Raw genomic sequence first — 15,109 nt, 5'->3', positions numbered from 1 at the left:
CCACTTTTTTGGAATCAGGGGACCCCAAAACGGATATTTCCACCCATTTCCCGATTTTGAAAATTTGGACCGATTGCAATACTTTCATTACTAGTATAGCTCCGCTATACTGTAGTAATAGAAAGTAAAAATACTGATATATTATGTACAAAAAGAAAAAAAAAATTTCTACTCGGTAAAAAAAAAGAGCTATTAGGTATTCTGAAAACTCTACTGCCTATGCATTTACCTATGCAGGTATTACTTTTGACTTTATTAGAGGTAACACTCTGTACCAACTTGAAATAATGTTACATATTTCAGAAGAAATTCGTAAATTTACTAGGTATTCTGAAAACTCTACTGCCTATGCATTTACCTATGCAGGTATTACTTTTGACTTTATTAGAGGTAACACTCTGTACCAACTTCAAATAATTTTACATAGGTATTTCAGAAGAAATTCGTAAATTTACAATCTGTAGCGACCTTTTTCAGAAGTAAATACACTGTTCTATTTCAGACAAAATTCGTAAATTTACAATCTATAGATACTACATATCTACGTAAATCTACATACAAAACTTTTTATCACAGAGCAAATTGACTTCAACATCAGATGGACATAAAATTCAAAATTCATCAACTTTGCATCAATAAGCACCAGTTGGTCCTTCTTAATACAAACTGGTTGCTTTTTCTTCTCCTCTCAAACCAATTCTTTTCTATTCTTCTCCTCCTGTTTTTTCTCAAATCATTTGCTTTTCCTTCTCCTCCCAAAACCAGTTGCTTCTCTCCTTCGTCCTCAAATTAATTGCTGCTTCTTCTTCTTCTTCTCCTTCTTCTCCTTTTTCTTCTCCTCCTCCTGCTCATCAAATCACTTGCTTCCTCTTCTACTCAAACCAGTTGCTCTTCTTCTTCATAATGAAGGCAGCTGTACAGCCCAGGATTGGAATCCAGAGGAGCGTTGTGCCGAATCCCAGCAGAATGTCGGGATGTGTGATATCCCATCCGCGGGATCCGAGGGAGCGTAGAGCATCCGTGGCTAACGTGATGGGGAGGAAGTAACTAAATATCTGCAAGTAATGGTTCATCCCTTGCGTGGGCCACATCATGCCTGAGGAGAGAAATAGGGGTAGAATAGAATAGAATAGAATATACCTACCTTGTTTATCCTGCCCGAATAGGACTGAAAAGTCCCTTTACCCCAGTAGTCTAAACAAGGTCTCGTATGTTTGATGGGTTAAAGAATAATACATGTATCAGAAACAATTCAATAAAAAGGCTTTGCCTAACTTGAAAAAAAAAAAGGTCTATATGGGTACAAAAATGTACAATTAACCCAAGTATGCTATCAATAGTACCTAAGAGTCCTACAGGAAGCACCTCCCTAAGTGAAACAGTGATCAATATTGTAAGTTTGTTAGTTACTTACAAAGTTATCTGATTCGATTAAGGCATGAAATTTTACTCCTAATTTTACTGCGGAAGCAGCAGCAGCAGCAGCAGAAAATGATGAAAAATTTGACGGTTTTTAAAGTTAAATATCTCCGGCTAAACTTAACCGATTTTGATGAATTTTTTTTTCAACGTGGTCTACTTTCATGCCCGAACACACACATGCAATCCGTTTTCTTCCATCATTTGTAGTTGTCCCCCTACAACTACCTGAAAACGGCTACTTTCCCTGTCGCGTATAATATCTCTAGTAGCGCGGTCAAACTTTCTTGACTTGGCGGGGCGGAGCGCTACCGCGCTCCTTAATAAACAATATTATTTTACGCTGTTAAAGATACCTAACTAAAATCCCCCCAACTAGACTCACCACATAGGAACTTCATGAGGAAGTTACATCCGATGCCGAAATAGGCCGCGTCGGTTTGGGTCTTACTCAGGAGAGCTATGACGAAACCTGGAATCAATGGGAATCGTAACAGGATTAAAGAAGACAAGTTAGAAGATAAATTTAATGGGAATCGTAATACCAACTTAGTCTAAAGAAGACGATGAAATAGGTGTGATGGTCGGCCTCGCTCCTGCTGAATTATCTGCGGCCCGACTATGACAAGGATTTTAAAGAGGTTTGACAGAGGGAACTGCAACTGCCAAGGTCTTATCACCCCGAAATGGAGAAAGCCAGCCCTTCCGAGAACGAACATTATCCGTTCAGGATAAAAACTTCCTCGGGCGGGAATCGAACCCGAGATCTAGCGCTTACAAGGCAGACGCGCTAGCAACTGGCTAACTAGACTGGCTCCTGAATTGTTATTTCTTCTCGGGCTGAGTACCTACTCTGAGTACATCCTTATCAACAAAACTACTACAATATAATAAAATGATTCTTCTGTATTTTTTCTATTTTCCGTTGCACAACTCACCGAACAGCATGCCCACGAGGGAGATCGCCAACAGAAGGAAGTAGGTCGTGACAACGCTGCCCTCAAACGGCGAGTTGAAGAACATCGGAGTGTACATGAGACACATACTGCCGAAGTTCTGCACCACGATGAACACTATCTGGATGACGAAATGGGAGGCAGCGATTTCGGAAAACTTCATGCCACTGATCATGATTCGCTCGAGAAGACCTCCGTCCTTTTCAAACATCAGCATGGCTCCTGTGTACAGGACGGGGATGTAGAATGCAGTCCTGAAATACAGAGCGGAGAGTGAATGTTTTGAATGAATATTGAAATAGTGAAAGCAAATACTTATACACAAAAAGCCCACACAACTGCTTAGGTGTAGGGGCAAACAGGCCTAAAGGATGGGTTAAGCTTCTACGAATCTCTGAATTCACCCCTATGTGAGATGAAATATTTTTCTTTCATTTACGAAAAGAAATCTTTGACAGTCTCTTGTTAGGATGGACAGAAAACGAGACAACTACTAGTGTTGCCATTCGGAAACGTCTTGGCTTAAAATACTTATAAGAGTGTGAAATAAAATAAATTATTTTTAAAATAAGTTAATAAGTAATAAGAAAGGCCATTCCGAGCATCTGTTTAGTTTAGAATAATTTTCTCTTAAGACTGGGTCGAGCTCGCTGATGGGAAATAAGTTAATAAGTAATAAGAAAGGCCATTCCGAGCATCTGTTTAGTTTAGAATAATTTTCTCCTAAGACTGGGTCGAGCTCGCTGATAGGACAAATTCCGTACCTCGGCTGGGATTGAACCCACGCCCTCCTGTTTACCAGGCGAGCGCCTTGACCACTACACCACCGAGGTAGGTTGTTTAGGTGGGCGAATAAATGGTACACTTACCCTATAAAGCTCGACTTGTACTTACAGAGATAACATTGATGGTCCTGTGTAATCGCGGAACGATGTATTCTCACTGCCATAAATTGGATCCATAAACTGAAAGTAAATAAATACCAAACAAAATTATATTGTAAAACAAGAACATGGAATTATTATGTAAGTAGGTAGGTATTTACTGATAACAGGCTATCATCTGAAAGTTTATAAACAGTTAACATAACATTTTAACGATTTGTATAATTGAGTAATGATATTCGATGACGAAAGAAACGTACTGTAAAACAAGAACATGGAATTATTATGTAAGTAGGTAGGTATTTACTGATGACAGGCTATCATCTGAAAGTTTATAAACAGTTAACAAACATAACATTTTATCATTTTAACGATTTGTATAATTATTGAGTAATGATATTCGATGACGAAAGAAACGTATAAGTTGGTGAAATGGTAACATTTACTGCGTGCTGAGCACATTGCATACATAAATTTAAATCACGGCGGCCATACAAATTTTTCCCTTTTAAATATCATTTGCTTTTCCTTCTCCTCCCAAAACCAGTTGCTTCTCTCCTTCGTCCTCAAATTAATTGCTGCTTCTTCTTCTTCTTCTCCTTCTTCTCCTTTTTCTATAGATAGGTACTACATATCTACGTAAATCTACATACAAAACTTTTTATCACAGAGCAAATTGACTTCAACATCAGATGGACATAAAATTCAAAATTCATCAACTTTGCATCAATAAGCACCAGTTGGTCCTTCTTAATACAAACTGGTTGCTTTTTCTTCTCCTCTCAAACCAATTCTTTTCTATTCTTCTCCTCCTGTTTTTTCTCAAATCATTTGCTTAGACAAAATTCGTAAATTTACAATCTATAGATACTACATATCTACGTAAATCTACATACAAAACTTTTTATCACAGAGCAAATTGACTGCAACATCAGATGGACATAAAATTCAAAATTCATCAACTTTGCATCAATAAACCCACTTGGTCCTTCTTTAATAAAAACTGGTTTCTTTTTCTTCTCCTCCTTTTTTTCTCAAATCATTTGCTTGTCCTTCTCCTCCAGAAACCAGTTGCTTCTCTCCTTCGTCCTCAAATTAATTGCTTCTTTTTCTTCTCCTTCCTTCTTCCTCTTCCTTCTCCTTCTTCTCCTTTTTCATTTGCTTTTCCTTCTCCTCCCAAAACCAGTTGCTTCTCTCCTTCGTCCTCAAATTAATTGCTGCTTCTTCTTCTTCTTCTCCTTCCTTCTCCTTCTTCTCCTTTTTCTCCTCCTCCTGCTCATCAAATCACTTGCTTCCTCTTCTACTCAAACCAGTTGCTCTTCTTCTTCATAATGAAGGCAGCTGTACAGCCCAGGATTGGAATCCAGAGGAGCGTTGTGCCGAATCCCAGCAGAATGTCGGGATGTGTGATATCCCATCCGCGGGATCCGAGGGAGCGTAGAGCATCCGTGGCTAACGTGATGGGGAGGAAGTAACTAAATATCTGCAAGTAATGGTTCATCCCTTGCGTGGGCCACATCATGCCTGAGGAGAGAAATGGGGGTAGAATAGAATAGAATATACCTACCGGCTAACGTGATGGGGAGGAAGTAACTAAATATCTGCAAGTAATGGTTCATCCCTTGCGTGGGCCACATCATGCCTGAGGAGAGAAATAGGGGTAGAATAGAATAGAATAGAATATACCTACCTTGTTTATCCTGCCCGAATAGGACTGAAAAGTCCCTTTACCCCAGTAGTCTAAACAAGGTCTCGTATGTTTGATGGGTTAAAGAATAATACATGTATCAGAAACAATTCAATAAAAAGGCTTTGCCTAACTTGAAAAAAAAAAAGGTCTATATGGGTACAAAAATGTACAATTAACCCAAGTATGCTATCAATAGTACCTAAGAGTCCTACAGGAAGCACCTCCCTAAGTGAAACAGTGATCAATATTGTAAGTTTGTTAGTTACTTACAAAGTTATCTGATTCGATTAAGGCATGAAATTTTACTCCTAATTTTACTATTATCAGAATTGGACCACAATATCATAGGATTCATAGGCTTCCTCTGGGTAGTTCCTTTTGACTTTTGAGCAATACGAATAAAAAATATACTCAATTATTAGTTAGCCAGGCTCACAAATACATTCCCTTTCCTACAGTATAATATCATAGGATTCATAGGCTTCCTCTGGGTAGTTCCTTTTGACTTTTGAGCAATACGAATAAAAAATATACTCAATTATTAGTTAGTCAGGCTCACAAATACATACGCTGTTAAAGATAGGTAACTAAAATCTCCCCAACTAGACTCACCACATAGGAACTTCATGAGGAAGTTACATCCGATGCCGAAATAGGCCGCGTCGGTTTGGCTCTTACTCAGGAGAGCTATGACGAAACCTGGAATCAATGTGAATCGTAACAGGATTAAAGAAGACAAGTTAGAACATAAATTTAATGGGAATCGTAATACCAGCTTAGTCTAAAGAAGACGATGAAATAGGTGTGATGGTCGGCCTCGCTCCTGCTGAATTATCTGCGGCCCGACTATGACAAGGATTTTAAAGAAGTTTGACAGAGGGAACTGCAACTGCCAAGGTCTTATCGCCCCGAAATGGAGAAAGCCAGCCCTTCCGAGAACGAACATTATCCGTTCAGAATAAAAACTTCCTCGGGCGGGAATCGAACCCGAGATCTAGCGCTTACAAGGTAGACGCGCTAGCAACCAGCTAACTAGACTGGCTCCTGAATTGTTATTTCTTCTCGGGCTGAGTACCTACTCTGAGTACATCCTAATAAACAAAACCACTACACTATAATAAAATGATTATTCTGTATTTTTTATTTCTATTTTCCGTTGCACAACTCACCGAACAGCATGCCCACGAGGGAGATCGCCAACAGAAGGAAGTAGGTCGTGACAACGCTGCCCTCAAACGGCGAGTTGAAGAACATCGGAGTGTACATGAGACACATACTGCCGAAGTTCTGCACCACGATGAACACTATCTGGATGACGAAATGGGAGGCAGCGATTTCGGAAAACTTCATGCCACTGATCATGATTCGCTCGAGAAGACCTCCGTCCTTTTCAAACATCAGCATGGCTCCTGTGTACAGGACGGGGATGTAGAATGCAGTCCTGAAATACAGAGCGGAGAGTGAATGTTTTGAATGAATATTGAAATAGTGAAAGCAAATACTTATACACAAAAAGCCCACACAACTGCTTAGGTGTAGGGGCAAACAGGCCTAAAGGATGGGTTAAGCTTCTACGAATCTCTGAATTCACCCCTATGTGAGATGAAATATTTTTCTTTCATTTACGAAAAGAAATCTTTGACAGTCTCTTGTTAGGATGGACAGAAAACGAGACAACTACTAGTGTTGCCATTCGGAAACGTCTTGGCTTAAAATACTTATAAGAGTGTGAAATAAAATAAATTATTTTTAAAATAAGTTAATAAGTAATAAGAAAGGCCATTCCGAGCATCTGTTTAGTTTAGAATAATTTTCTCTTAAGACTGGGTCGAGCTCGCTGATGGGAAATCTTGTTCCAAGCTGACAATATAAAGCTCGACTTGTACTTACAGAGATAACATTGATGGTCCTGTGTAATCGCGGAACGATGTATTCTCACTGCCATAAATTGGATCCATAAACTGAAAGTAAATAAATACCAAACAAAATTATATTGTAAAACAAGAACATGGAATTATTATGTAAGTAGGTAGGTATTTACTGATGACAGGCTATCATCTGAAAGTTTATAAACAGTTAACATAACATTTTAACGATTTGTATAATTGAGTAATGATACCTATTCGATGACGAAAGAAACGTATAAGTTGGTGAGATGGTAACATTTACTGCGTGCTGAGCACATTGCATACATAAATTTAAATCACGGCGGCCATACAAATTTTTCCCTTTCAAATGAAATTTGAATGGTCGCCGTGAATCACTTTTAGTTATGCAATGTGCGTAACTCTAAAAGATTTTGACGAATGACACCTAATTTGTTTGTTATTATGGAGATGCTAGGAGAAAGTTGATCACTAGATCTCTATCTAGGTAAATTCTACTAATTTTGACCTATATTTGGTATGTACCTAGTTTTTGCCCTCAAAGTGTTTCTTACCTTGATTGGAAGACGAGAGATGGATGGGTCAAGATCACAAGTATCAAATGCCATCTTCATAACCTCCCTGTAAGTCTGCAACATTTTGGTTTTGATGAAATGAGACAGAAGTTGATCTGTAAAATCAAATGAAAATACTTAATAATAGCTCAACTGTAACTAAGTACGTGTACAAAGAAATGACAGAATAGGTATCTCTATTTCCTTGAGCTTACAATAAATTTAATCCCGTACAAGCCTCACACGAACTTGACCTCAACCAGCTTGAGTGGGGCCGGGAGAACTCAATTATACAGATGGTCACACATCCGGATACTAACCAAAGGCAACTTTGGTTAGCTTAAGTGATATGGGAACTTTTGTATTCAACGGGCTATCGCCGCTGGCTAAATGACCGGCCACTCACTACGGCTGAACAGGTCCGCCTGTCAAGTCTACCTGATAGTGAGTGGCCGGAATTAGTTTGAACTCTAGGTACTATAGGTGCCTACGAGCTTTGAATCTGTGCATGGAAAAGGGCGTGTCATAGTTGACGGTTTGTGAACCTGAGTGCTTGTCTGGCAGAATGTAGGAAAGATCGGGCGTAATGTCTGCCTGAAAGATATAATAAGGTTGACTTCAAAGTTTTTCCCGTTAGCATTTAGGTACCTATGTATAAATTTCTTTTAGATTTGGGACATACGAGTATGACTTAACCTCCAGCCTCGATGAATTATGTACATTATTTCATATAATTTCATAGGTAGGTATATGTAAATTGTTCGAGGGATTTTTTTCCGTGGGAATTTTTTTCCGCTATGAAGGTTTTCGTCTGTGAGTTTTTCTTCTACGAATGCACATCCCTACAGTTATAAAAACTTACTAGACTGATCTATGTAGGTGTCAATGTTGGCCATCTCAATGGTATCATTCCGGACTGAGGTTCCATCATTGAATCTGGTGGCCAGATGATTGGTGAAGTTCTCGTGGAAATGCAATAGCGCCCAGACATCATTTTTCACCACCGCCCTCCTGGCTGCGTCCAGTGTGGGGTACTCGATCTGAAAATACGACCGCGCCAATGTTACTTTCTTTAGAGGTTTGATAGAGGGAACTGTATGGAGGTCTTATCTTCCCGAAATCGCAGAGAAAAGGAAGACAGGAGAGGAGAAAACCGTTCCGAGAACGAACCTTGTCTGTTTCCAGCTCGGGATTGAGATGAAACGAGGATTTCCCTATACTTAATAGCCAGGTCAACCTAGAATTCAACTCAATCCTGAGACAATCCACAGTGGTAAAACTAAATATACATATATCTGCTTTTGCACAGATGCATTTCCAAATTCCAAATTTCCATACTAGTCTCTGGATCTCTTTAGAACTATACTTACCAGTTTCAACTTCTTCCTCCTCAGAGTGCCCAACATGTTACAGCTGAGATACACATCGCTGGTCTCATTCATAAAGCAATCACTGAAGATATTGACAGACAGGTTTGAGCAGTGAGAATTAGAATAGGGCATTTCTCTGTTGACAAAGGCTATTGGCAGATCAATAGGATCCGCTCCCGTGGCCATTTGAAACGTGGAGATCTGAACGAACGGTAGCACCAAAACGAATAATGTTATTCTGAAAGAATTCAAACATGATCAAATATCAAAATGAATGTCAAATGATCAACATCAAAAATTAAACAACCCTGAGGAGAGTTTTTCTTTTTTATTATTATTATTTTATTTGAAGGAGTTTAACAACAAAGTCCTATCTTGAGGTTTGCTTTGGATAGGATCCTTTCACTAATAAAATACAGTTTTCCCCCGGGTCCAGTTAAAAGTTAGGTACTTACAAAAGTGCCCTCCTGAGCATCCAAAGGTTTTTGGTAAACTGAGCTTTGAATCTGTGCATGGAAAAGGGCGTGTCATAGTTGACGGTTTGTGAACCTGAGTGCTTGTCTGGCAGAATGTAGGAAAGATCTGGCGTAATGTCTGCCTGAAAGATACAATAAGGTTGGGTTAAAACAGATTAAACTATGTAGACACCTGAGACACCATCAAACTTCAAAGTTTTTCCCGTCAGCATTTACGTATGTATAAATTTCTTTTAGATTTGGGACATACGGGTATGACTTAACCTTCAGCCTCGATGAATTATGTACATTATTTCATATAATTTCATAGGTAGGTATATGTAAAAATGAAGACAACTTACTTCTTCAGAGATTAGTTCATCTTCTTTACACAGTTGTAGGAAGGCATCTTCCAAATATTCACAGCCTAATTCTTCCAAGAGCCTCAGGGGATCTTTCTCTGCTAACAATTTGCCTCGTCGCATGATTCCCACCTGAAAATAAGTAGTAACGTTATTGGATTGTTGTAAATTGTGTTATCATAACAATCTTATATTATAAGAACGAGATCCATTCACTCATTCACATTTCACAGTTCACATTTCACACACTGATCGCTCTATCTCTAGAACCACAACACCTAGAAAGCTGAAATTTGGTAGGAATATTCCTTTTATGGTCTAGGTGTGCAATAAGAAAGGATTTTGCGAAAATCTAAACCGATCCTGAGGTTTTAATTAAAAAAAAAAAAAAAAAAATATATACCTATAAGCAAACCAGCCATAACAGTTTCCCTCTTTGATGTAATTGGAAAATCCCATATTCCCATAGTATCTACTCCAGCTACTCTAGTAATCAGAAATTGGAAAGTCCCATATTCCCATAAGTACGAATACTCCAGTAATCAGTGTTTCATAAATATATAATTATTGGTGCTTTTTGCTTTATTTAGACATAGGCTGTCAGATTGACTTCGAAAATTCACAGTTTGTTAAGTTCAAGTTTGTTGCTGATTGGCAGTTTACTATAAGTTTTGGCTGACTGACACTAAGTGACTAAGCCCATATACACAGATGGGCTATGAGTGTTGACAATAATTTCAGTTTCATCCGATTTTTTTCCGAATGTCCTATAGACAATGTAATTTAACTGAGAGTGTTCCCACTACAAACGACACGATTTTTTCTCCGAACGACAATCGGGAACGGGCCTGAAGAGATTGTACTTACCATATGACTACCCTTAGCTTCCTCAATGTAATGTGTTGTGATGATGATTGTCTTGCCGTGATGTGTCATCTCTCGTAGCATGTTCCATATACTGGAAGCAAGAGAAGGAATAATTCAATATTAAAGAGATCTGCAAAGTATTTTCTCAGATGGTATAAGTTTTCTCAATCTCTTCGAAGTACAAATAAGATACGGGCGATAGTACGAAAATATCAAGGAAAAGCATGCTTCAGCTGTTGATCAGATCAGGTCAAGTATGAACTCAAATGTAGAACTTTCGTTAGATAACCACCCAGAATTCTATTCCTAAAATCTACAACATTCATGATGTGGAAATCACATATGTAAGGTCTTTGGAGTTCATCAGAACTTTACGTCAGAAAAAAGTAAATACCTACCTTTTAAAGTGATAACTATAAACTTACCTTTCGCACAGCATTGGATCCAGACCTACTGTTGGCTCATCCAATATTAGTAACTTGGGATCGTGAAATATTGACAGGGCAAATGATACTCGCCTTTGTTGTCCTCCACTGAAACAAAATGATCAAACACTGTTTAGGCCCGACCAAAATCAACTGATGAAATACCCTCTTCCTCGCCTACACTCCTACAAAGTAGAAGTTAAAACTCAGTTTTCATAGTGAGAAACTTTCCAATGACCCAGAAACACATACCTATTAACACAACTCTGGCTCAAGACTTTGACTTTGGTACAAGATAAATAGCTCATTTCTAAATGGAATTTAGTTGAAGTAGAAATGTAGTTGACAGTCCAATAAAGACTATCAATTTTTTTGGACAGTCACTCATAGTCGACGGCGTCTATAGTTGAAGTAGAAATGTAGTTGACAGTCCAATAAAGACTATCAATTTTTTTGGACAGTCACTCATAGTCGACGGCGTCTATCGGTGTATTATTTACCTAATTAACTGAGCGGTGAGCGGTAACTTCTTTTAATTATGCTGTGATGGTCACTTGTATAGTGATGCCTACTAACTAGGTAGGTGATTATGTTTATGCACGACACAAAAAAAAATAATGCATTTACAAAATTTACATATTATTTACAAGTTACCTATCTACCAACACCCAACACTACGCAACGTACCTATTCGTAAGTATTGCTATCAGAAAAGTATTTTGGTCTGAATCAATCAGTATTAAGGTGTGTCCACACAAAGTCGATCGATGTCGACTGAACCGTCCACACTGCTTCGATAACATAGATTCACCTCGTCGATCGACGCAACGGCCAGTCGAATACGTGTGAACCTGTGAACACACCTTTAAGTAGGTAGTTGGTAGCTATAGACTTCACTTAGTAAATACTTGTACCTTACCTGAAATTGGATAGCAAAAAATACTGATGCTTTGGGGCTGAATGTATGGAGGAAATCGTAGCAAAATCCTACATTTGTAGCTTTTAACAAGGTAGGTAAAAAGAGGATTTTGGCCTCAGGCGATAATAATACCAAGGGCATTATCTACTACTTAACCTTTAGCAATTTGGATGTTGTTGTTGAATTTTCAAATGAGGATAAAATATTTTCTCCGGCTGTGATTTGAAGCCGCAAGTGCCCCGTTATTAGACGACCGTTTAACTACCGACAAAAAGTGCTATACTACTAGTATACAGTTGGATCATTTCCATACAACCCAATAGTTAAAATGGACCTTCACAATGTTACCGAGTCTTCAATCAAGTATTTTGGCTCTTTGCTCTTTCCCGGATCCCCATGTTCTCAACTTAGGACAAATTTGCACAGGTGAAAATATCAACTTACCTGTGGCATGTGGCCTATCTCGGAGATCTTCCTGTACTTGAGAACAACACGGCCTGCATTGAGTGAGCCGCGACCCAGCAAACAGTGCAACAGGGTGGTCTTACCACAACCACTTGGACCAAGGAGTGAATATCTAGTGGGGAAAAACAGAAGAAGCACAAAATAATTCGTTTGAAAAGATGAAGATGACTCACAAAAGTGTGAAAAGTGAATACATATTCCCACTCATAAAGACATTTTTAATTCCAGTAACCGCGCGAATGACACACTTTCAACGTGTGGTAAGAAAGCGCCTAAAAGGAAAAAGGGGGAGAAAAAGAAATGAGAGCCTTTTTCGGCCTTCGTTGCTGTACATATACTGTGACTTCACCTACCTTTAACTGATTCAAGTACAATCAATTCCGATTTTAACCTAAAGTCGATGGCAAAATCGTACTTCGTACATTTGTAGAAGCTTAACCCATCCTTTAGGGCTGTTTGCTCCTTCAGCTAAGCCTCTGAAAGGGCTTTTTTGTGTATGGAGTTAAGCTAAAAAAAAATCGTACTTACATTTTGTTTTCCGGCACACTCAGGTTGAGTCCTTTGAGAACGTAGTGCTCGTTATCGTATGTTTTGTAGGCAGACCTCACCGCCACCGCCAACGATAAGTGGTCGGAAAATGCTATGCCGGACATTGTGCCGAATAAGCCGCCAAGCCGTAAGCCTGAACACGAGGGCTTTCCGGAAATCTGAGAACACCGAGAAGAGGTGCAATTTTTACATACATAGGTAATTGATATTCAATTATTTATCTAGGTTGGGTGCTACAAGTATATCAGGTACCTACCTATAATATGATGAGCCCAGCGTAAGTCTATGGTTTTCCAAATCAATTAAAAGTTTGGATTTCCAGTTTTCCACTCTTTTTCCTTGGATTTCCAAGATTTTCCTCGATCCTATTTAGTAATGATTACCTATTACATAAACGATTAAATATTATGAGGAAATTTGCGTCTTATAATAGGTACATATCGACCATGGAATGAGAAAGGGGCGTAAGTAACAAAAAACGGATTTCAGTTTTATTCCATAAAACAACTTGTTCAAGTGGTTTCTTTGGTATCACAAACAGGCGTAATTGAAATCCATCCCATTGTAGAGTTCCTAGTAGAGTATTGTCGGAAAATGCTATGCCGGACATTGTGCCGAATAAGCCGCCAAGCCGTAACCCTGAACACGAGGGCTTTCCGCAAATCTGAGAACACCGAGAAGAGGTGCAATTTTTACATACATAGGTAATTGATATTTAATTATTTATCTAGGTGGGGTGCTATAAGTATCTCAGGTACCTGTAATATGATGAGCCCAGCGTAAGTCTATGGTTTTCCAAATGAATTAAAAGCTTGGATTTCCAGTTTTCCACTCTTTTTCCTTGGATTTCCAAGATTTTCCTCGATCCTATTTAGTAATGATTACCTATTACATAAACGATTAAATATTATGAGGAAATTTGCGTCTTATAATAGGTACATATCGACCATGGAATGAGAAAGGGGCATAAGTAACAAAAAACGGATTTCAGTTTTATTCCATAAAACAACTTGTTCAAGTGGTCTCTTTGGTATCACAAACAGGCGTAATTGAAATCCATCCCATTGTAGAGTTCCTAGTAGAGTATTTAAGATTACCAAGACACCTTGGTAATCTTAAATACTCTACTAGGAACTCTCTTTTGCGGTTTTTGCCATTTACTACGCGCGGTTCGCAACGTACGGTTCAGATTGGTTTTCAAACACAGGTAAGATATCTAAGTGGAGCAGCCATTGCTGGTAGCTCCAGCTGATTACAAACTACGTGTCGCATCTTCCTCTGTTGTTTCCTCTAAATGAATAGCAGAGCTTTCAGCTTCTCTTCCTCCCGTCTATCCTTTTTAGGTCTGCAAGGCCTCTCCCTGTCTGGTGGTGCAGTGATTGTTCTCAACCTTCTACATGTGGTTAGCTAAGGGAGCACTTTTTAAGGTATCTTTCTACCGTGGGAACCATTTAGAATTTATCGAGATGGATCTTTGAGAACATAAAGGCTTTTTGGTCTACCTTATAACCCTCCAATTAGTGTCTCTCCCTCGTCTCTTGACTCTTCTTGGAAGGTAGACTTTCGTCTTCTCTCTTACTCGAGACGCGTTTTTAGCATCCAGGCTTTTTTGGAGGGCGCATGGGAACGTGGGGAGTGATTTTGGATCTATTTCCTAGTCCTCTCTTTACATCCCCCAAGTCAATCCAATAGATGGCCTGTGAGAATTTGTACCCAACCTCTTAGTATGACAACAATATTCTATTTTTAATGTAATTTTTGGAACAGAAAATGTCAAACAAAGCTAATCAAAAGCTGCACCAAAAGCGCCATAAGGCTGAATAAGCGCCATACGAGCTAAACATAGCGTATAGGCGCTAAACAAGCGCCATAAAGCGCTGAACAAGGCCATAAAGCGCTCTTAAACAAGCGAGCCATAAAGCGCTTGCAAGCATAAGAGCGCTTTGGCGCCCGTGCGCTTGAACGAAGCGCCATAAGCGCTGAACAAGCTGCATAAAGCGCTAGGCTGAACAAGCTGCCATAAGCTCTAAACACAAGCGCCATAGCGCTAATACAAGCGCCATAGCGCTTAAATTATAACCCCTCAAATAGTGTCTCTCCCTCCGTCTCTTACTCTTCTTGGAAGTTAAGACTTTTGTTTTCTCTCTTACTCGAGCTGTTTTTAGATTGCAGGCTTCTTTGGAGGGGAACGCTGGGGGATGATGGTTTGTTCTCATCCCCCTAGTCCCCTTTATATCCCCCCAATGCCCAATCACCCATTAGAGACACTATTGAGGGCTTATAAGGTTAGACCAAAAGAGCCTTTTGT

At 39.1% G+C, this 15,109-nt stretch overlaps 2 protein-coding genes across 2 annotated transcripts in view; both read right to left on the bottom strand.

Moving 5' to 3' along the window:
* Positions 1–353: 353 nt before the first annotated feature.
* LOC108254639 lies at positions 354–3,336 on the bottom strand. Its single transcript, XM_017449877.2, has 4 exons — positions 3,270–3,336; positions 2,358–2,629; positions 1,805–1,891; positions 354–1,096 (listed from the first exon to the last, which is right to left on the bottom strand). Exons 1-4 carry the CDS (start codon positions 3,278–3,280, stop codon positions 873–875), a joined length of 594 nt encoding a protein of 197 aa, XP_017305366.1. The 5' UTR covers positions 3,281–3,336; the 3' UTR covers positions 354–872.
* Positions 3,337–4,499: 1,163 nt separating this feature from the next.
* Positions 4,500–15,109, bottom strand: part of LOC103504867 (ABC transporter G family member 20-like) — a 26,360-nt gene continuing 15,750 nt past the window's right edge. The window contains exons 5-15 of the mRNA XM_026820308.1: positions 10,869–10,976; positions 10,444–10,534; positions 9,577–9,708; positions 9,215–9,357; positions 8,760–8,997; positions 8,252–8,429; positions 7,390–7,505; positions 6,840–6,910; positions 6,119–6,390; positions 5,562–5,648; positions 4,500–4,783 (exon numbers count right to left, since the gene is read on the bottom strand). Coding sequence (XP_026676109.1) covers positions 4,560–4,783; positions 5,562–5,648; positions 6,119–6,390; positions 6,840–6,910; positions 7,390–7,505; positions 8,252–8,429; positions 8,760–8,997; positions 9,215–9,357; positions 9,577–9,708; positions 10,444–10,534; positions 10,869–10,976 — 1,660 coding nt within the window. The 3' untranslated portion in view covers positions 4,500–4,559. The remainder of the gene's footprint in view (positions 4,784–5,561; positions 5,649–6,118; positions 6,391–6,839; positions 6,911–7,389; positions 7,506–8,251; positions 8,430–8,759; positions 8,998–9,214; positions 9,358–9,576; positions 9,709–10,443; positions 10,535–10,868; positions 10,977–15,109) is intronic.

This window comes from Diaphorina citri, unplaced genomic scaffold (assembly GCF_000475195.1).
Source record: "Diaphorina citri unplaced genomic scaffold, Diaci psyllid genome assembly version 1.1 scaffold136, whole genome shotgun sequence".
Lineage (NCBI taxonomy): Eukaryota > Metazoa > Arthropoda > Insecta > Hemiptera > Psyllidae > Diaphorina > Diaphorina citri.
Note: the sequence above shows the minus strand (reverse complement) of the source record. Positions and strands in the feature narration are given on the sequence as shown.

Excerpts from the sequence above, each read along its gene's own strand:
- LOC108254639 (XM_017449877.2), bottom strand. Across the intron at positions 1,892-2,357 it reads CCTCGTGGGCATGCTGTTCG|GTTTCGTCATAGCTCTCCTG; the intron begins GTGAGTTGTGCA and ends CATTGATTCCAG. Across the intron at positions 1,097-1,804 it reads CCTCATGAAGTTCCTATGTG|GCATGATGTGGCCCACGCAA; the intron begins GTGAGTCTAGTT and ends TTCTCTCCTCAG.